This window comes from Crassostrea angulata, chromosome 7 (genome assembly GCF_025612915.1).
Source record: "Crassostrea angulata isolate pt1a10 chromosome 7, ASM2561291v2, whole genome shotgun sequence".
Classification (NCBI taxonomy): Eukaryota; Metazoa; Mollusca; class Bivalvia; order Ostreida; family Ostreidae; genus Magallana; species Magallana angulata.
In genome coordinates this window covers 11,810,831-11,833,637 of record NC_069117.1, presented here as the reverse complement: position 1 = coordinate 11,833,637, position 22,807 = coordinate 11,810,831, and the positions used below count along the sequence as shown (strand labels likewise).

Genomic DNA, 22,807 nt, shown 5'->3' with positions numbered 1-22,807 from the left:
TTTCTGGAATGCTAGCTACCTTCATACCCACATGAAACACAAAAGAATTTTTTTTTCCCAAGAATCCGAAATTCTGTTACAAAAATACCGTATAAAGGGTTTATATGTAAACCATTATGAAAATGCCCAACTTTTCAAAACTTTTCTAAATATGATCGCATTTGTACTAGTGCCGGATGATGTAGCGCACCCATTACAGAGATGACATCAAGTTCCCTGGGACGACAATTGCTTTTACCACTGTATTACACACGTACCATTTATTCAGCAGATAAACTATTCCCATTCTTTTGTCATATCCTATCATTTAGACCTTTATTTAAAAAATCAAAATTGATAAATAGTTCAGAATTAATTTAAAAACATCAAAGACATAATTTTTTTTTACCAAAACATCCATTTTTATAATAGTTTGTCGTAATTAGTCTGAGTTATTTTTTTATTCTTAGTGTTTCTTTTCTATCAAGCATAGACGCACTTTCTCATTGCTGGACACTTGAGTTTCTTGAGGTTAGATATTATGCAAATCTTCCTTACCTAAACCAAAACGGCAAAACGCTCAATAATGCAGTGCACTCTGCTGTTGAAATAGATGTGAAATAGATAGTGATGAGATAAATGTTTATTAAATACAGTTGTATCCGCATGGAAAACGTTTAAAAAGTCCTTGTTTATTGACAAATGATGAATTTTGCACATACTGGTTTTCATCAAATGGAACCCCCCCCCCTTTTTCAAATTGCTGGATCCGCCTTTGTGGTATATTGAACATATGTAAACAAAAACAGGGCACGAGCGTTGTTTACATGACAAAGACTTGTGGGCACTGTATCTTGCTTATAACTTTACAACCGACTCTAAAATTTTGGGTAATCATTACAAATGCATTCCTAAAGCATTGCAAATAACAAAAACAGAAAATAAATTTTGACCAAAATCGTGACCATGCCCCTTTAACTGGCGGAACAATATACAAAACATTACACAAATATTAAATCCCAGAAAATTATATTACTTCAAATTTTAAAAATACGAAATACGGTTCGTGTGTATCAGGAATGAGCTTGATCTTTAACAGTGTGCCGGATAACTTTGACAATGTTAAGGTGACAGGCAATGTTTGTGCATGTGTATATAACACAACTATTGTCTAATTAATTAATTTACGTAATTGTGTATATGAAAATAAAAGCAAGGAATGATACAAATATTTATTGTATAATTCATTTTAATGCATCCAAGAAAAAAACTATCATTTATGATTTTCAAAGAGTACTCCAAGAGAAGAGAAGACGTAACTGGGTACGAAAACATACCCTAGGAATTGCGTACTTTTTCTCCTGGGTACATTTACTTTTGGGTACGTTTTCTCCAGCATTTGCATTTTTGTGCCCGTGTAAGGTGCTTGTATTAATTGAAAAAATTGAAATATGTCATATATCATATATATGATAGACCATTGCTTGAACCACGTTTGTTATTGATGTATCTTATCCGTCAGGTGAAAGCTCCCTAGTGTCGTTATGACCACGCCCATCGGGTATCTGCACATAATCAACAATATTATATGGGGCATGTTACGTGTACTATAGCTTACGATTATTCATTATATCTTATTATTATGGGAGGGCACTTGCGTCTAAACAATACGGTGCCAAATCGTTGGTCTTTATTTATGTACATTGTACTTCGTGAATTAAAACATTCATAGCCCTAATGAATAGATCGACTTCTCATTGTTATATTTTTATTTCATATTCATTCATTTTCCGACTTATTGTATCGATATTTGCTTCAAAGAATTAAACTTATTAACACAATTATATACATGTATGTACGAACCCTAAATTATGCAATGCATCTGTTTAAATAATTGACATTAAATTTAAATTGTTGAAGGTAATTAGTTTTTTTTAAATCTTATTTGATACTCTGTATCAATGTATGTTTTTTTTTAAGTGGCTGAAAAAACATGTACATGTATATTTTGAACAAAATCAATTAATAAACCAAAAAAAATTATTTGAGAAATGCATGTCGCGAAACCGTGAATGGTTAATGTCAAATTCGATTGGCTACTGCTATTCACTCAGTCCACAAAACAAGTTTTCTATTCAAACGCCTTCTTTTCACGTGACTGATTTTCTATAAAACCTTTAAACAGGATACCCTTATTTCATTTAACACGCGTTTCTCTACTTGTCCGAACACATGGAGAGGAATATTATTATCGTTTTACTAACAGCGTGCCAGTTGGCTTGTCGGGCCGTGCTAAAATTTTGTATGCTGATTATCATATTACTCATCGATTGGTTGTTCGATTTCATTGATGTTTATACTAATTTGCATATCAAACACAGAACCCAAGATGGCATGGACCAATGATATTACAAGATTGTTTACTACATATTTTTGTTGTAAATATCAACACGTGGTCAGTCTAAACCCCGGTTTGCTTTATTTATTTATAACAAAATTAAATTGTCATAATGATTTAGAAAAAAATACCAAAGTCAGAAAAGCATCTACAATCATCGTTTAATAAATCATTTAGAAATTAAACATCTATATAATCCGTTGCTCGAAAAAATGACAATGTGTCGTGAACAGTAATTTCGCTAAATGCACTATACAAAGCAACCTTTATATTCTGGGCTAAAAGTGCGGTGTATTTTTCTGTTTTTAATAAGATTTTTACTTTTCTAAAACACAACTCGGCTGGATTTAAGTCAGGAGAATATGTTGGGAGGAATATGTATTGAACGCCAATTGTAGGTAGCCAATTCCTGAGAACCACCTCAGACATATTACGATGCGTGGGTGCGTTGTCCACTATGAGGCTGTCTCCTCGTTGCAGAACCCTTTCTCCTTCATCCGTAGCTACATTTCCTGCCTCCCCTAAGAAATGCAAAAATTCGATAGAATTCGAGGAACCCTCAACTATTTTTACAAATTTTACACCCGATACACCAACTATCAGGCTGATAGTAAAGTGAATTTTCGCATTGAATTTAGCAACAGCGACACACGGGGTCCCCTTTACAGAATGACCATAAACTTTGTTTCCATCACACACAACAAATCCCATTTCATCCATAAATTTGAGTGTAAATGGGTCCTCGTTGTTCACATATTGTAAAAATCTTTGAGTGTATTGTAAATTTGGAAGAGTAAATCTGTTACCGTGACAAAATGTGACCCGTTTAAGTGTCATATGTAGATCTTTTCTGATAATGTTTGACACTGTAGGCAAACTTATATTTTGAAGTGTATTTGAGTACTGTAAGATGTTGTCTTTGACTGATTTTAGCGACATAGTTGGATTAATAGTTTTCAAAACAGCAATATGATCTACATCCTCCTGTTGCACAGTTTTACTTGGACCTCCTCGACGCGGTCTTCTGCGTACGGTACCAACAGTTACATAACGTTTCCAAATTGAGGAAATACAGTTTGCACTGATACCAAATTTTTTTGAGACCCGTTGGCGTAGACCTCTCGGCAGTTGAAGATCAGAAACATTGGCTCCTCCTTCTACCAAGTTGTCCATTACAATCCTTCTTAAGTCCTCACTCAGTTCTTTTCCGTTTACAAAAAATCTTCCTAATTTATTTCTATTTTCCATGATGATTTCTTCTTATGAAATTGAAAAAATGTGCAATAATGTATAATACAACTTAATCATTCAATATCACTCTAGTATATGCAATTAAATAATATTGGAAAGGGTGTATAAAATTATATAAGTATGTTTTCATGATGGGGGGGGGGGGGGTATTCAACGTATTGAAAGGGGGAACCAATTATTCGAACGCTCCTGCTTTTCAAAACTCATCCGACCCCCTTAATTCAAATTTCTACATATTAATCTACATAATTGCTGTTGTCATTAATAAAGCTATTATAATCAATAACTTACTACGATATACGTTTACATACCTGTTTATTTTTTACGGATGGTTAACCTTTTCATGCTTGCTATGCTCGGATTTAGCAAGGTAAACTAGGTTGGATATTATGTAATCATTGCTTTTCAATAGAATGTTTCACAATAACTCATAGTAAGGAAAAAGCTGAATGACAAAGCAGCAGGAAAAATAGGACGTGAAAACTATGGCGGTGTTCGAAGAAAGTGTTCGGGAGGTTTACTTGAAAATACATCATGAATGTAATGGAGTGAAACGCGTGTCTCCGGTGTCGGTCGAATTTTCTGAACTTACTTCCTTTATTGGATTAAAAAGTGCCATTTATGCTGAAATAAAAGCTATAGGTATTATGTCTTCACCGATATTAGCTTACCGCGATGAAGAAGGAGATTACGTTGACCTTACAGGAAATCATTACAATAGATTTTTGAAATTCGTATCCTCAACGGATGCAAATATAAATATTAAAGTCATAGATGGGTGTTCCGAGCCAGTCATGCAGAAAACTCCTCAAAGTATGCCTGAAACTCAGATATATGTGCAGGAAAAGGCTCCAGATATTTTCCAAAACTACACTTATCAAACGCCCATTGAACATTCGATGAATAATCTAAATCAAGAAATTTTGGAGCTTGAAGTTCAAAGCGAAAGTGCTTTGGAGCATTTACAAAATTTAAAAGACAAATTTTGTGGAAATATTACTCCCGGATTTGGGAAACAATGCTCTAATTGTCATTTAAAATTAGACCATAACTCAAGACAGTGTAGACTGGAGAAGTGTGTCTCTAGTCAACAGTGTGGAGATATAAACAAACATCAGGAGGAAAAAATTCTGGTTGAATCAGCAAATGATGTGTTGAGAAAAATACAAAAGGAACTCAAAACAAAAACTGTAGAATACGAAACGAAATTTAAAGCTTCCGAATCTGTCAAAAACTCATTTTCTGAAAAAATTAGATGTCATTTAATCAACAGTAACAAACAAAAGTATCTAGTACAAGTGTCGGATGGAAATTTTCTTCCTCGCTCAGGAATCGTTAATTGCGATATAGCTAAACTTGAAAAATATTATCGTTTTACTAACAGCGTGCCAGTTTGCTTGTCGGACCGTGCGAAAATTTTGTATATTGATTATCATATTACTCATCGATTGGTTGTTCTATTTCATTGAAGTTAATACTAATTTGCATATCAAGCACAGAACCCAGAAACGGACTGACCAATGACATTGCATGATGTTTTGATAGTAAATATCAACACGTAGACAGTCCAAAGCTTGTTGTTTGTTAAATGTATTGAATGTATATGCCTAGAAATAAGTGATTTATAGTAGTATGCCTACACCATTTTACTCGGACCTCCTTGACGGGGTCTTCTGCATATGGTACTAAAAGTTACATACTGTTTCATCAATTTTCATATCGGTAACAAAACGCTAGAAAGGGGAAGATGGACAATGTAATAAAATGAAATAAACGTCGCATTCATCGAATACTCCCCGGTTTATCTATTTATACTGGGAGCGGAAGCGCTCTTGCATGAAATAACCAGTCTTGAAGTAAACCAAATACATGTATTACGAAAACTATCAGATATTTACGAAGTTATAAACGTAAAGAAATAAATTTAACAAACAACAGGTTTGCACTGTCCACGTGTTGATATTCACTATCAAAACATCATGCAATGTCATTGGTCAGTGCGTTTCTGGGTTCCGTGTTTGATATGCTAATTAGCATTCACATTAATGAAATCAAACAACCAATCGGTGAGGAATATGATAATCGGCATACAAAATTTTAGCACGGCCCGACAAGCAAACTGGCACGCTGTTAGTAAAACGATTATACTATCAGGGAAAGTGTCCCGATAACTTGGACATCGCGTCAAATTTTTTCGAAAATATCATTTCTAATGTTGATAGAGAGCACGCACAATTTTCAAGAAACACTGGAAGCAATTCAGCAAAACGCATCCTAGAGGAAAATACAATTTTCCCTGTTAAGTTCCCAAGACGTCCTCCCGTTTCGACTCATCCGAACCCTGACAGTACTTATCAAAACAAAGGTATGTGATTTTGATATTATGTATCAATTCTATAACTGAACAAAGAGCTGAAATAGATATTTCATATAAAAAAGATAAAATTTCAATCATTGTTCATGCAATAGAAACCAGCTGAAATAAAAATTGTGGATGTTATAGATAATATTTATATAATTATTTTCAGTTGCTGCTCCTCATCTGCCGTTAAAAAAGCGTTAGAAAGGGAAGATGGTCAATGTAATCAAATGAAATAAACGTCCCGCAACATGTTTACTTGTTTTCTTTAACGTTCAAAAGCAAAAAGTGTAATCTTTTCATGATAGAAAAATACTTCTGTTTGTTCGTCCGATGCCATTCGTAGATAAAAAAAAGATCACTTAATTATAATTCATATTTTTTTTATATTTATTTAACGATAGATGGATGGCCGATTTTATGATACCGATTTATGTATACTTATGGTGGAATTCACTGGTTGTACATTTAATAGATTTTAAAAAACAACAAGCTTCGGATTGTCCACGTGTTGATTTTCACTACAAAAATCATGGAATGTCATTGGTCAGTGCGTTCCAGGGTTCGGTGTTTGATACGCAAATTAGCATTCACATCAATGAAATCGAACAACCAATCGATGAGTTATATGATAATCAGCATACGAAATTTTAGCACGGCCCGACAAGCCAACTGGCACGCTGTTAGTAAAACGATAATAAGTCTTTTTGACAAAGCCATTGCCGATATTGTTTTGTCTCGAGCTAAAAATTAGATTTATTTGACGAACTAAGTTAGTCGAGTCATTTATCCGTGTTGAGTTTTGGCAATTTTGATCTGGAGGAAGCTTTTACTGTGGACTGTTATGGATGCGCTAAAAAACAACTTTGTTGATGTTGTTTTTACTCGAGATAGTGGGCGAAGTTTTAAAAAAAGTGCGGGGTGTGTACATATAACCCCCACTGTTAACAATAGAAATCTCGCCAAGCTATGGTACAATTACCTATAAACCATAAATTCGTACAGGAAAATAAGTTTTCCCATTAGAAAAACAATTTTCATATGATCGAGCTAATTGGAATTTCAAACCGAATAAAAAGATATTCGTTTGGGAATTTAATTAAAATACCGATAGAATTTCAACAAAACTCCATTTGGATTTGAACAAAACTTTAAAATCCGATAAGAAATCTTAATTTCCCATTGAAACACTACCTGTTTGAATAAAATTTCGTAAGGATACACAATTCCTACATAAGATTTATAGATAATCGTTTGGTAATTTCAATATTTCCTGCAGGAAGATTAAATTATTGAAAATATCTCCTACGGAAATTATTTTCCTATGGAACATTATAAATATACCATGGCACGTGTCAGGTGAGACTTTTAAAATAAAACTGAAGCGGTTTACGTTTATTACAAACTCTCTAGACAGTGCATGGTCTTTCATTATAAAAAAAACCCACACACACATGCAATTATGTATGGAATGACGTCAGCGTCAATTCATCCCCGCCAATTCAAATGTGAAATTGACGTAAGCTGTACATATTTCCAAACTTGCCAGTTAATGTTCTGCGGTCTTAAACCGGGTCCGTAGGGCTACAATCGCAACTTCTCTGGCCTTTTCGACAGGCTCGGAAAAACACCTCGAATGTTAATTATACATTCCAATCGCAATTTCTCGGGCCTTTCCGGCAGGCTCGGAAAAACATGACAACCCCCCTTTTTATAAAACTTGATATAAATATAACACATTTTACGATCTGTTGAGATGTAAGCTGGACTTCATTAAAGTAAATGATATACCCTAAAATATAACACAGAAGCGACTTTTAAGGTTTTCTAGCCGAAACTTATTTTAATAGGAAGCGACTCCATTTTGTATAAAATTCTAACATCCGGTAACGTTAATACATTCGAGCAGGGTCATTCGAGATCGAAAAGGGTACATTATATAGATCACTGAGTTACCAACAATGTTTATTTATTATTTAAGATAAGGTTTATGTGTAATAAATCATTAAAATGGATGTAGCATAACATACCGACATACTCTCGATTCTATCTGAACAAACTCGAACTACAGGATGTTTACAAAATTTCGCGCATGCGCGGCAGGCCTAGTCCTAGATAGTAAGATTCCCGAGCCTGCCGGAAAGGCCAGAGAAGTCCGAGTCTGCCGGAAAGGCCAGAGAAGTTGCGATTGGTAGAGCTATCTACAATCGTAACTACTCGGCAATTTCCGCTATTAGATTCACTAGCTGATCGTAAATAAACGGAGACAGCCGAGTAGTTCTTGTATGTTAGTGGAAAACCCGTTAATTCATTTGTCCATCATCCTGAAAACCATTGGTATCATTGTTATGACATTATTGATATGCAATTTGGAGTAGCAATGAAAAGTCTTTAGAAGTAAACAGGGTGTTCAAGTAAGTTTATTAGATAAATTTTAAGTGTACTTTCGGTTTGCATGCCTTGTGCATCTATTCTATATTGCCAAAGAGGGTATTCATTTGACAAAAACTTAAACATTGATTTAATATTGGTAACTTTTTTCGTTTAAAAAAGAAGAATTCTGCTCAGTGCCTGCTTAGACGACACATTTTTAACATGTTATATTCTATATCTTGCTATATACATGTAGCTATATATAGTAGTGTGTCTTCGAAACTCAAACACTAGATTTTTCTCTGCTGTCATTTCAGCACATAATAACCGACGCACTTTTATTATAAGTATCTGTGGAAGGAAGCAAAAATGAAATCAATACAACGGGAAAAAATCATGTCATCTTTTTTTAACCCAGAGAAACTGACACAAATGAAAACATACAGTGAAGTCACCATATTCCGGATCACATCAGACTGTTTCTTTGATATTTTGCAAAACTGTTCTATTTAAATTTTATACAATATGTATATTGAAAGTACATTTTGTTATCGAGTTATTAAGCATCTTGTTTGTTTTTGAAAATAGATTCCCGGAAACAATATTTTCAGAGGCATTTCAACAAGGCATGGTTTCCCCACTTTCGAATCATTCTCTCCATTTTCGGGTCATGTGACTTCAAAGTGTCATTAATGTCTGGTAATCGTCTCAGAACAATAGTTTTATAAATTTGCAGCATATAAAAAATAATGCTGATCAGAAAATAAATTTACAACTATTGATACTCAAGTAACAGGGACCAATTTCTAAATGTAAATGACAGTCTTGTCAAGTAACAGGGACCAATTTCTAAATGTAAATGACAGTCGTGATTCAGAATGAAATGATCGTCATTATGTCATCATTGTGACAAAAAGAAAAATAACATGACACCTGAGCTGGATGGATCATTTTATTCAATTGAATTTCTTTTTCTCTCTTTCACGTTTTCGTAAATCTGCAGAAAAATATGTTTTAGGTATAGTGACCTGCAATTGGGGAAATTCCTTTAGATTGATTAACTAATTGGTGTAAATTTATTTGAGCAGTTATCATTCTGAATAACTGTTGACATATAACTGAATGCATGTGCAATATTTTTAATCCATTAACACCCTCCCACAACTTTCACATCAACCATGCTGCAATAATGATAAATGAATAATAATGAAAATAGCATGTCAAAGATGTGTGAAAATCTCCATCTCGAAAGCGCTTGATTTTCTAAATTCGTTTCTCGGAGGGTCTGTAAATGTATTTATTAAGTTTTTTATGCTTCAATTTAAACAAGGTGACATGAAATACACACAAGTGACCCGGAATTGGGGACGACATGGAATTGGCGACTTCACTGTATTTCATCATAATGTAAAAATGCAACATCAGTTTATCATTATTCATTCACAAGGAATTTGCCTTTCGCATTCTCCAACCCATGCACAGATCTAGAGAAGGGCCTAGAGGGTTTGGACCTTTAAGCTTCACATAGCAAATTTACTAAAAATACGCCTCTTACCCCCACCCTATTGTAGTAAGGTCCCATGCAGAACAATATTCTCCATGACTTCAACTGATCGTTGATGAGTAGCACATCTACCTAGTATTCCAGTAGGTACAAAAACTCCTCTAGATAAAGTCTATATCCTGTATGTGGTTGAGATTGCCTGCACTTCTGGTCTGTGTGGTGGTTACCTCAGACACAAAAAGTGATATCGTCCTTGCAAGCTCAGTTGATATCACTTTCTGTGCTTTCTATGCCTTTGATCAATATCACTTGACATGGGTCCATATAACCACATATTGACCTACAATGAAGTCCTTCATTGTAAAGTAGCATTTGATGAGCAATCTAAACTTATATGAAGACCAAATACTTTTATGAATTCTTGTCAGTTGTAAGTGCTAAATTTTTTATAATTATAAAAGCCTTTTTATATTTTCAGGCTAATAGAGGACAAGGGAAGATAAATTATGTTTCAAATGCATTAAAGGGAAGATAAATTATGTTTCAAATTCATTATAATTTATGATAACCTATTTTTTTAAAATTGAATTTTGTAATTATTTTTTTCATTTAGATACAAAAAGGAATATGGCTGAAAAAAATCCACAGAGTCAAACAGATGATCAAAAATCTGGTAAAAAAACCACAGAAATACCTTGGTGCTCTCCAAATCTGCTAGTAGCAGCCATTGACTTTGGAACCACATACTCAGGTTATGCATTTTCATCACGAGCTGATTTTGATGATGATCCACTAAGAATTACAGCTCACAAATGGAGCTCAGGTTTAATATCGGAAAAAAATCCAACAAGCATTTTGTTCGATAATAATCAGAAACTTGTTGCATTTGGATATGAGGCAGAAAAGCAGTTTACAGAGTTATCAAATGACAACAGACATGAGGATTTCTACTATTTCCAAAGATTCAAAATGCAACTTTATCATCATAATAAAGATGCCAAAAATAAGGTATTTATAATGATGTACTGTCTTAAATTTCATGATTTGCTGTGATGGTACCATTCATGGTGATTTTAATTTTCATGGAAATTCAATTTTAGCTCAACGAGACAAAGTTTGGGGGAGCTTATGCTATACCCTTGGCGTTGGCGTTGGTGTCCGGACCTGGTTTAAGTTTTTGGATCAGGTCCTATATCTAAGCTATCACTTGTCTTATCTCCACCAAACTTGCATGGATGATGCATCTGGACCTATAATGGACTTGAAATACTTGGATGCTAAATCTGGGCCATGAATTTCAGATGCTGGGGGAGGTTAAGATGTTGGAGCAGGTTAAAGTTTTTGAAGCAGGTGCCCTTTGATGGCCATAGCAAAGTTACTACTGGTTCTATTTCACCAAACTTGAATGGATTGTGCATCTTGTGATAATGATGCACTATACAGCCTTAAATACTGAATCTGAGCTATAGGTTTTGGATGCTGGATGAGGTTAAGGTTTTTGGAGCTGGTTAAAGTTTTTGAAGCAGGTGCCCTATGATGACAGTATCTCAGTTACTACTGGTCCTGTCTTCATCATACTTTCATGGATAGTGTGTCTTATTATACTAAGCACTTGACAGGCTAAGATGCTGAATATGAGGCAAAAGTTTTGGATGGTGGAGGAGTTTAAGGCGCCCTTTGATAGACAAATGTTTGTTAATTATTATTGATTCAATCTTTACCAGATATGGGTAGATAATGCATCTTGTTATACTGATGCATTCCACAGGCTTGGATGCTGAATCTGAACCAAACGTTTCAGATGCTGGAGGAGGTTAAGGTTTTTGGAGCTGGTCACATGTTTATGTAAATAATAGTACTAATGCAAACTTACATGGTATAAATTCAACTATGTAAATGAATCACAGAGGTAGCTTCTGATACAGGGAGTGATCTTAATTAACTAGATGCGTAGGCAGTTCTAAAATTTTAGAACAACATAAATTGTGTTTGGGTCTTGGTGCTGGTTACAAAATGTAGTAAATTCTGTTCGTACCTAGTCAGATTTAAAGAGCTGATATAACTATGGGTGTGTAAATAGAGATAGCTTCAGATTTTGAGCTTGATCTTCATGATCTTTACGCTGGAGCAGAGGTTTTTTGAGTAGTTAAATACAGGTTTGATTCTCGGAAAAAAATTATCATGACTAGATTTAACGGTATATTTAACTTTGGTTTTGAAACATACATGTAAGGCTAGCCCCAGATACAGGGCATGATCTCCATCATCAAGGATGCTGAGAAAACCTTGTCCTACCTCCCACAAACTTGCTTGATAGATGTGATTGTTGATATATGATATATATTATCATAATTCCTATTTATATTGAATCAAATGATATTGTATCATATGATATGATATTGTAAAATATTATACATTGTCTATAGAAATATGATATTAAATCATTTTTAGCTCACCTGAGCTGAAAGCTCAAGTGAGCTAGCTATTCTGATAACATTTTGTCTGTCGTCCGTCTGTCCGTCCAGCTGTCAACTTTTCACATTTTCAACATCTTCTCCAGAACCACTGGGCCAATTTCAACCAAACTTGGCACAATGCACCCTTAGGCAAAGGAGAAAATTGTGAAAATTAAGGACCACACCCTTTTACAAGGGAGATAATAAGGAATTATTGAAAATTTTTGATGAATCTTTTAAAAATCATCTTTTCAAGAACCATTTGCCCAGGAAAGCTGAAACTTTTGTGGAAGCACCCTAAGGTAGTGTAGATTCAAAGTTTTGAAAATTATGACCCCTGGAGGTAGGGTCAGGCCACAATTGGGGGTTGAATTTTACATAGGAATATATAGACTAAATCTTTAAATATCTTCTTCTCAAGAACCATTTGGCCAGGAAAGCTGAAACTTGTGTGGAAGCATCCTCAGGTAGTGTAGATTCATAGTTGTAAAAATCATCATTCATGACCCTTGGTGTAAGGGTGGGGCCAAAATGGGGGGGGGGGGGTGTCAAATTTTTACATAGGCATATATAGAGCAAATCCTTAAAAAATCTTCTTCTGAAGAACCATTTGGCCAGGAAAGCTGAAACTTGTGTGGAAGCATTGTCAGGTTGTGTAGATTCACAGTTGTGAAAATCATGCCTCCCTGAGGTAGGATGGGGCCACAATGGGGGGTCAAATTTTTACATAGGAGTATGTTGTGAACAGTCTTTTAAAATCTTCTTCTCAGAAACTTATCAACCAGGAAAGCTGATACTTGTGTGGAAGCATCATCAGGTTGTGTAGATTTAATTTTGTTCAAATCACGATCCCCGGGGTAGGATTGGGGGCGGGGGGGGCGGCAAATTTTTACGTAGTAATATATAAAGAAAAATTTTAAAATCTTCTATGAATTTGCCTAAACAAGCTGTAACTTAAGTGAAAGCAACTTCACATAGTGTAGATTCAAATTTGTTAAAATCAAAATTTTGATGAGTAGGGTGGGGCCACATTGGGGATCTAGTTGTACAAAGCAAAACATTAAATCATGTACAGTTTTACTTATATGCAAGCATTTTGACATATTGCTGATTCTTTAAAATTGTTTAGACTTTAGCCCATGGACGATTCTTGGGCCTCACAAGGGGTTCAGAGTGTGTTGAAGGTTTATATCCCGTGTATAAACAATTGTTTAGGATCTTTTTGAGAACTGCAATGCTCAACATAATATGACTATGAAATCTTCTTGGACTGGATCATAAACACAAGAATATTGGGGGGGATGGACTTTTATTTATTCAGGATCTACATGTACCTCATTGTCCACATATATTATGACTCCATTAAGCTGATTTTATCATGCCTATTGTTGCTCAGGTGAGCGATGTGGCCCATGGGCCTCTTGTTTGTAATACATGTATATCATATGGAAATCTGAAAATTTGTGCATATGTTGATCACCATCTGAAGATGTGCACCTGCAATTTTTTTTAAGATCAGACAAGATTTAATGATTTTATGACAGTTTTCATTTTCCTTAGTCTATATTTTGTACACTGGTGTTGAAAAGTAACGGGTTATCCTTACAGATTTAATGAATTAATTAATAGTATTAAAACACTCTAAAATATATTTATTAATATAAATACATCCAGATGGAGGTTTTATGTCTTTATGTCTTAACTAAATTAATTTTTTATAAGTATTCTACCAACTGACAATGCAAAATTTTTGTTTGTTAATGATAAATTCTTAGGAGCTAATAAGAACATCAAAGATGAGTGTGGCTGAATTCATTTGTCGCAAGGGGGCTATTATCTGAGCCATGGTTTAGATGGAGCATGTGTTTAGGGAAAATTGAAAATCTGTAAAATGGGTGGTGGTTTTGGGGCTATTTTAAAACTGTTTCATGTAAACCAAAAGTTTCTATCATTATAAGGAAATAGATAATATCATTATTAATAAAGAAGTTAACTATTTTTAGAAGTTGTTTAAATTTATTAGTCAAGTAAATTGAAGTGACCTTATAGGGCATTAATTTAAATAAAATTCAAAATTACTGATATGATTGTAGTGTTTTGGCAATTTTAAAATTGTTTGTAATATTAAATTTTCTTTTTTACATATTTTTACATAGTATGGTAATTATGGTAATGTTTTGGGAGTTTATTGAATTTAACAAGCTCATCAAAAAAATCATAGTCTTATGGGATCAATTTTCTGATATGGAGTTCCATTGTACCATAGGAGAAAGTGAGGAAAATTTGAAACAACTACATGTAACTGCATCTGTCAAGACTCTTATTAGAAAGATATTCAAAGTTTTATCAACAGAAGAGCATTGCTTGGCTACCTTTATTTCCATTTACTGCAAAGGGAGGGGTTATTCTGACAATTTTGATTTTAATTTTTTTTTGTTAACTAATTTTTTTTTTATAATTCTAGAATTTTTGTTATTTGTGTGTGTTCCAAACCTTTATTATTCATTTCAATTACCGGTATTTGTCCCATTTGAAATTAGCCTTGCGGGGGTATTAGTCCCATTAGGACAGTTCTAGTTCTTTTTAGTAATGAATATTAATGATATTAATTTTCTCATCCTTTGCATAAATTTTTACTAAAGACATAATCTATGGTATTTTACCCTTAAGCTTACACATTTATTCATTCAGCAACTACCCATAAACAGCAAGTCAATGCTAAGTGACATTAGTGGAAAAAAAATGCTTGCCATGGATGTGTTCTCTGCAGCTATAAAATACATGAAGGAGCATCTTCTGCATAAACTAAGTGAAACAGGAGATACAGAAACAAAGAAAGAGGAAATTCGTTGGGTACTGACAGTTCCTGCAATTTGGAATGACACTGCAAAGTCTTTCATGAGAGAATCTGCCATAAAGGTATTTGTATACTTGTCCCTGTTGATAAGCTCAACAGAATCAAAGTCACGACTCACAAGTGAGGTTCATGTGCGTGATATCTAATCAAACATTGTCAGGTATCTCATTCTTATTACTAAAGATGGCATAAACTATTAATATGTGAAACACCGCAGGGACACACAAAGGACTACGTGGCATTATGCATTTTACACTAAATTAAATAATTGATTAATTAATAATCCTAAGTACACCAAAATGTAGATATCTTTTATAAATCAATTAATATTTTTGAGCAAAAATTGGACATCTCATGTCATGTTTTTGAAAAGGAAACATCAAGTGCATGCTTACTCAAGCATTATTTTTACTACATGTATGATGTGTTATTTAAGAAATGAACTCAATGTCTACCCAAGTTATACTCGTATAACCTGGGTTGGGGCAATTTACGCTTTATAATCCGCGAAGCGGATTATAAAAAAGCGTAAATTGCTCCAACCCAGGTTATACGAGTATAACTTGGGTAGATATTGAGTTCATTCCTTATAATTTAATTTTCTGGAATTTGCTGTACAAATTGAGTCCGTTTTACTTTTAAAAATGATATAAATCTGTTCAAAATTCAAACGTAACGTCAAGTGAATTAATACGTTGGTGCATTGTGACGTGTCTTGTGACGTGCAAACCAGGTTATACAAATTTAACTAAATTTTTCTATCCAATCAAATGCTGCGTTACAACCATAATTAAATTATTTATGAATATATTAACGAAAATTATTATGTGAAAAAGGTACGGTACTTGAGCAGCCATACACTCTATAATTACACTTATTAATTACTATTTATATATAGGCATTTATACCTGAAATAATGAATGTGAGGTATGAAGGATTCTGAAAAAATATTAACAAAAGATGACTGACATTTTTTTTTATCATTAGCAATGATTCTTATAAAGCAAAACCTGTTGTGTCTGATTTGAATAAGATTGCTGATCTTGTTTTGATTTACAAATTTTGTTGCATGTTTTCTCTCTTTACTATAGGCAGGTATAAGAGGTGATTGTTTGACCATAGCATTAGAACCAGAAGCAGCATCGATGTACTGCAAACGATTGCCAATTGAGATGTTAAATGACAATTTAAGAGTTCAGAATGAAGGATTTCAATTCTTCAGTCAGGGCAATCAGTACCTCGTCTTGGATGCAGGAGGTATGCATTACATATCAAACTAGCCAAGAGTGAGCTGTATGCTTCTGTCAAAATATTTCTAAGTGATAATTATTGATGGTCATAAAGGGGCCACAAATGGAGTCAATATTAATATCACATGAATCTATTTTGAGAAAAAAAAATTCAATGAAAAATACAGTCTAAGACTACTATATATGAATTACCAGTAATTATGGAAACAACATATTAAAATCATAAGACAATTTCAAGATTTGTCATAGATGTTTTGATCTAAGTCTTACTTTCCCACTATATCCCTTTTGTAAAAGTAAAATTTTATGGGAATAAAAGTGAGGTTAGCATGCTTTTATCCCCATGAACAAGTAATTCATCTATACAGGTGAATATAGAGACAGGTAGATATTAAAATAAATTGTTATTGCATGGTAAGCTATTTGAATCAAAGATTAAATATTGTTGCTCTGTTAAGTGATGTGACCCATTAGTCTATCATTTCTTTTTAAGGTGGAACAGTGGATATTACAGTTCATGAAGTTTTGAGTGGTGACCGTATTAAAGAGTTACACAAAGCCAGCGGAGGAGCCTGGGGAGGGACATATGTGGATGAAAATTTCTTTGATATTATAAAAGAAGCTGTAGGAAAAGAAAAATTTGAATCATTCAAAAAAGAGGACCTTGCCGGCTACAATGACTTACGTAAAGATTTAGAAGTAAAGAAACGAGAAATTAACACTGAAAGCACCAAAATTTCTTTTACAATTCCTAATCAGTTGGCTCAAGTGATACCAAAGGATTACAACCCTGAGATATTGGAATGTAAAAAAGGAAAATTGGAGTTAAAGGTGCCGGGCATAAAGAAATGGTTTTCTGAAATATGTGATTCTATTGTAAGCCATGTGGAAGAGTTACTTGAAGAACAGAAAAAAAAGCAACGCAATATTGAAAGTATCTTAATGGTTGGGGGTTTTTCTGAATCCTCCTTTCTGCAAGAAACAGTAAAAACAGCTTTTCCTAATAAACATATTATTGTTCCAAATCAAGCTGGTTTGGCTGTTTTGAAAGGTGCAGTTTTGTTTGGACATAATCCTCAGATAGTTGATTCCAGGGTTGCCAAAGTAACTTATGGTGTAAATACACTATCAAAAATTCAAGATGAAAGAGACGTTCCAGACAAAAGTCGTATAAGAACTATCAATGGAGTAAAGTATGAGAAAAATGTTTTCAGCAAACATGTCACAAAGGGTGATGACTTGGTTATAGGTCAGGCTCAAGAGGAAAAAACCTACTTCCCTATATACCCAGATCAGAAATCAGTTCAGTTCAGTGTATTTTCTTCCCAAGAGGAAAACCCCAAGTATGTAGATGGCTGCAAGAGGTTGGGAAGTTTTGATGTAAAAATTCCATACACCACAGATGGCACTGATCGAAAGGTAGTTGTTCGATTTATATTTGGAGGAACAGAAATCAAATTTGAATGTGAAGATGCGAATGGGGAAATCACACCTTACACGTTTGATTGGTCTGAAAATGCAGAAGAAGAATGTTTTGGCATGGCAGTTGAAAGGGGTGAAAGTTGATGAGAAAGCTATTTTACTTTTATTTTAATAGTAATCGAAACAATTCACCATGTTTCTGTCTATGTCAACAAAATCATTTGTATTTACATGTACTACATAAAATTGAAGGGAAAGAGAATAGAGAGAAATTTATCAGTTTCCCATTTAACACACAGTTAAAATTCTCATCACATCAAAAAATTAGCTCACTTGGACCATCACTCAGAAAAGCTTTAACACTAATCTGATGTATGATCATGATTGTAATGATTTTTGCTATAATAGTGGATGCATTTTATTATAGTTTACTTGGAAGGTGTACAATTTATATAATTTAGTTTCATTATATTTTTGTTTATATTTTTAAACCTCGCGCAACAAAGTTGCGAGGGTTATACAATGTACCGGTAAGTGTTTTGAATGGTTAGTCAGTCAGTCAATCAATCCATCAGTCAATCAGTTCGTCAGTCATGTTTTTTCGTAAGCGCAACTCCTCTTGAAATGCTGCTCGGAATTTCATGATACTTCATAGGCATTTAGGACTAAATGTGTATTGGGTACGATCGAGCAAATTTCGACAGAGTTATGGCCCTTAGACTAAGAAAAATTTAAGTTATTTGCAGTTTCCGCTCATTTTCTTCGCATAGGATAAACATATTGAAATGAAATTTGGTATACAGGTTTATCTTTATAATATCTAGGTCAAGTTCGATATTGGGTTCGATCGAGCAATTTTCGACAGAATTATGGCCCTTGGAGTTAGAAAAATTCGAGTTATTTGCAGTTTCCGCTCATTTTCTTAGCATAGGATAAACATATTGAAATGAAATTAGGTATACATTTTTATCATGATAATATCTAGGTCAAGATTGATATTGGGTACGATCGAGCAATTTTCGACAGAGTTATAGCCCTTGGACTTAAAAAAATTTGAGTTATTTGCAGTTTCCGCTCATTTTCTTCGCAGAGGGTGCACATATTGATATGTAGTAAATTTGGTATGCAGGTTTATCTAAATAATATCTTGGTCAAGTTTGATTTTGGGTATGATAGAGCAATTTTCAACAGGGTTATGCCCCTTGGACTTAGAAAAATTCCAAATATTTGCAGTTTACGTTCATTTTCTTTGTGGATGTTTCCAAGGGAGGGGGGCATACATGTAAGTGTTTCACAAACATCTCTTGTTCTGGAAATTTCGGCCCTTTTGAATTTGGAATTTTGGCCCTATGTTGAATATAGTAATAAATAGTTCGTAAGCACAACTTCTCTTTAACTGCTGCGTGGAATTTAGTGGAACTTTGTAGGCATTTACGACACAACATGTAGAAGTGCATATTAACAGGAAATTTAGATTCTGTTATTTATCTGGAGATTTGGCCCTTTTGAAATTAGAATGCTTTTAGTTGTTAAAGACAAAGGAATAGATGTGCATTTTTGCGAGTTATACCCTTATCAAATTATTTTGTGTATTCAATGCAAACTTTGCTATTCATAATGATTGTGTATCATTGTCAAGTAATTGGGGAGCGTTGGGTATATGTGCTTGCCCACTTTTTCTTTCATTTTACTTGAAAAATATAATAAATTGTCAATAAAGCAACAAAATTCAAAATTTTGTTGCTTTATTGACAATTTATTATATTGGTGTTATTACATATGTTAGCTACGGTATCAATGTACACAAAACCCAGCCATCTGTATTCTCTATGACTCTGTTTCTTCAGTAGTTTTGTACTCTATTATACAGGTACAGGGACCGGTCTCTAAAGCTTGATAAAACAACACTGTGCCTTAAAGTACTATGCTTTTTTCATTTTTTTAATACATTTCCTATATCTTACTATGTTGTTGACTATACTATATTGTTATGGTTTCATTGTCATTGATATATTGAACAACGTAATAGTTTTTCATTTGTTTGCATAAGAATGTCACACTGTAAATATTTGTTCATGCAAGATCCGATCCACTTATAATGGTTTCTGAGTTTTGAGTGTTTCTCCTATAATAATTTTAATTCATTTACCAAGAAAGAATAATTATGTCTTGCAAAGTACAAATCGTGAATAATATCAAATGAAATCATTTTTCACTTTGATATTGTACCTTTAAAGAGTTTGATTGCATTTTATTGTCCCATTGCCATTGGCTTACAATGCACGCATTCCTTTGTATGTGTTTAAAATAATGAAGACGACGTTTTGTTTTTGTTTTACATTTTATGTATATTTAGAATCACACTTTTAATCCATATTATGTTCATTGAATTAATCTTTTTAAAATATCACAATAAATATGATGAAAACCGGTAGTTAAGTCATTCCATTTTAACAAATACAGGAAATGGGTCAAGTAATTCTAGGTTTTCTTTGATAACTGTCGTGCAGCAAACAAAACTTTGTATATAAATAGGATCATTGTCTACGAAATTATACGTATCCTTGAAACTGTTACTTTAGTAAAAGAATTTATCTACGTGCTTTTCCTGAATAATTTGGATCCACGCGATAACCATTGTCCAACAAATGGAAAAATAGTGCAAGGTAGTTTAGGCACCATGCGACTGATCGGCAATAAAATCCATGATTCAATGAAATCAAAGCGGGGAATATTCGACATGTTATTTCTACCCTTCGAGGAAATGTTATTCTCTTTATTAAATATCACCCAGGGCTACGTATTACGTTAATAATAAGTTTACCGCTGTCCCTATTGTTTCAAATTAATTTCGAATTATTTTAGACCTGCACTATACAACAGGGGCCCGTTTCTCAAAAAGGCCTACGTCCAGGCGTAAGCTTAGTCCGGACTAAATCAAGGGCTAAACCTCAAAACCAGACTAAGTTGCGTTTCACAAAAAGGCGGAAACTAAGTCGGGACTAAATTCGGGTTTAAATCTACGCCTGCTAATGGGTAGGCGTAAGTCCTTAGTCTGTGCACAAAAATGGCGAGTGTTTTGTTTCTAAGGCAAAATGTACGGAGAATTTTATTTTTTGGTTTGTTTTATGTGTTATTAAAGAAAACATTCACATTTATTTAAATATTTGTACATGTACATATAACTTTAGAAAATACCTTTTGTTTCTATTTCTAAATAAATTAAGATTAAATCAATTTGATAAATAATGGGCTCACCTCATTAAACGTATGTTATATACATTACTACTCGTAATGTTTACCTAAAGTGTGAAGAATGGGTATGCCCCGATAAATGATATAAACACAATAATTAAAAAGATGCTTTATTTCTAAATTAAACATGTATTCCCCAACAAGATAGATGTATATAAGTACGAATATATTATTGATGTTTTTAATCAATACTCAGTAAGCATGTACTAGAATTTAATGTTTCTAATCAAATTTGAACCAGTGAAACGAAACTGATTTCAAAATTATGAATAGGAGCAACTCAAAACGTTTACATTTGTAATTTGTCCTTGTGTGTGGTTGTTTGTTCTTTACCTATACATGTATTACTGAAAACTTTACAACACGTATGCATTCTCATTTTCATTTTTTTACTCCTAGTATCTTTACAAAATCGTATGAAAGCTACATGTATTTTGGAATGTTTATGAACTCGCATACATTTAGATACAATCAATTTTTGTTTGTTAAAATATTACTTATAAATATGTTTTAGAAGCGTGCAGAGTGTGCATCAATTTTAGATCTGTTGACAAGCGTTTGTCAAGGTTATCGAATATTATAAAATTTTACATGCACACCTTGAATTTTTGGAAATCAAATTCATTTATCTTATTAATTCTAGGATGAAATGATCAATTGCGTTCATATTTAACATCGATCGTAATTCTATTAAAATAGGTATGGGGCACATGTACTATCAATGATCTTCGTGCATATTCATATGCATTGTTTATTTGTACTCATATAATTGAATGGATCTTTAATTACATGAATTCATGATAGTTTTGTTTCATCATATTTAAAATGTACGTATATCAAGGGATTTTTTTTTAATTTCGAAGTTGTCGACTTGCAATACAAAAGCGTTGTTATAGCAGTTTTACAACAGTGTGCATTATTTACAAATTTAACTAGCTTGCATTTGTCATACTTATTATATAACCAATTGTATACACCCCCACCCCAATAACCCAAAGCAAATAGGAAAAAAAGTAAAACTCACATGCACTTGTTAAAACCGCAAAGATGCAAAATGTCTTATCCGGAAGGGGGTTGGAGATTTTTCGATGCCTTTTCCATTAAACTTGTAAAAACCTTTTATTTATAAAACTTTCCTTAAATAGGAAGGATGTTCTTAGATAACTGCTTTTATATCTTTATTTTAATCAAGATACTGTATACAGGGTTATTTTGGTCCCGTGTAATATCCGTCCTTCTACACTTGCAAACAGTTTCACTCTGTCGTGACTTCGCCCAGTCACAGCTGTTACTTAAGTTACTTAATATTAGATATTGAAAATCAACATAAATTCGCCCGCTGACAACGAGGGTGTAATGATTGTAAATTAAACAGGGCGAATTATTCCCTGTTTATGTATGGTGTATATTACTTTCAATCCCCCCCCCCCCGAAAAAACCCAAAACAAAACAATCGATCGATTAAACCAAAATACAGGAAAGGGAGATGGGGAGACCTCGGCCTCAAATGTTGATAATTCCTGTCTTGTTGACTATTAATATCTTTCGAAACTATTATCATTTGAATCGCAGAAAATCAAGAATCGTTTCCATGTCATTGACTACATTCTTTCAATATTGGAACAGAGGATGGACAAGGTTCATGTAATATTATTTATACAAAAGATATTTTCAATTTCAGTTGGTTGCTGTTGGTTACTCAT

The 22,807-nt window shown here is 33.6% G+C and overlaps 1 protein-coding gene across 1 annotated transcript; it reads left to right on the top strand.

Annotated features, from left to right (window-relative positions):
- The first annotated feature begins 8,167 nt into the window (after positions 1-8,167).
- Positions 8,168-20,283, top strand: LOC128155636 (heat shock 70 kDa protein 12A-like). Its single transcript, XM_052817447.1, has 5 exons — positions 8,168-8,401; positions 10,478-10,872; positions 15,012-15,239; positions 16,269-16,434; positions 16,921-20,283. The coding sequence occupies exons 2-5, from the start codon at positions 10,492-10,494 to the stop codon at positions 17,991-17,993; spliced, it is 1,848 nt and encodes a 615-aa protein (XP_052673407.1). The 5' UTR covers positions 8,168-8,401; positions 10,478-10,491; the 3' UTR covers positions 17,994-20,283.
- Positions 20,284-22,807: the final 2,524 nt, after the last annotated feature.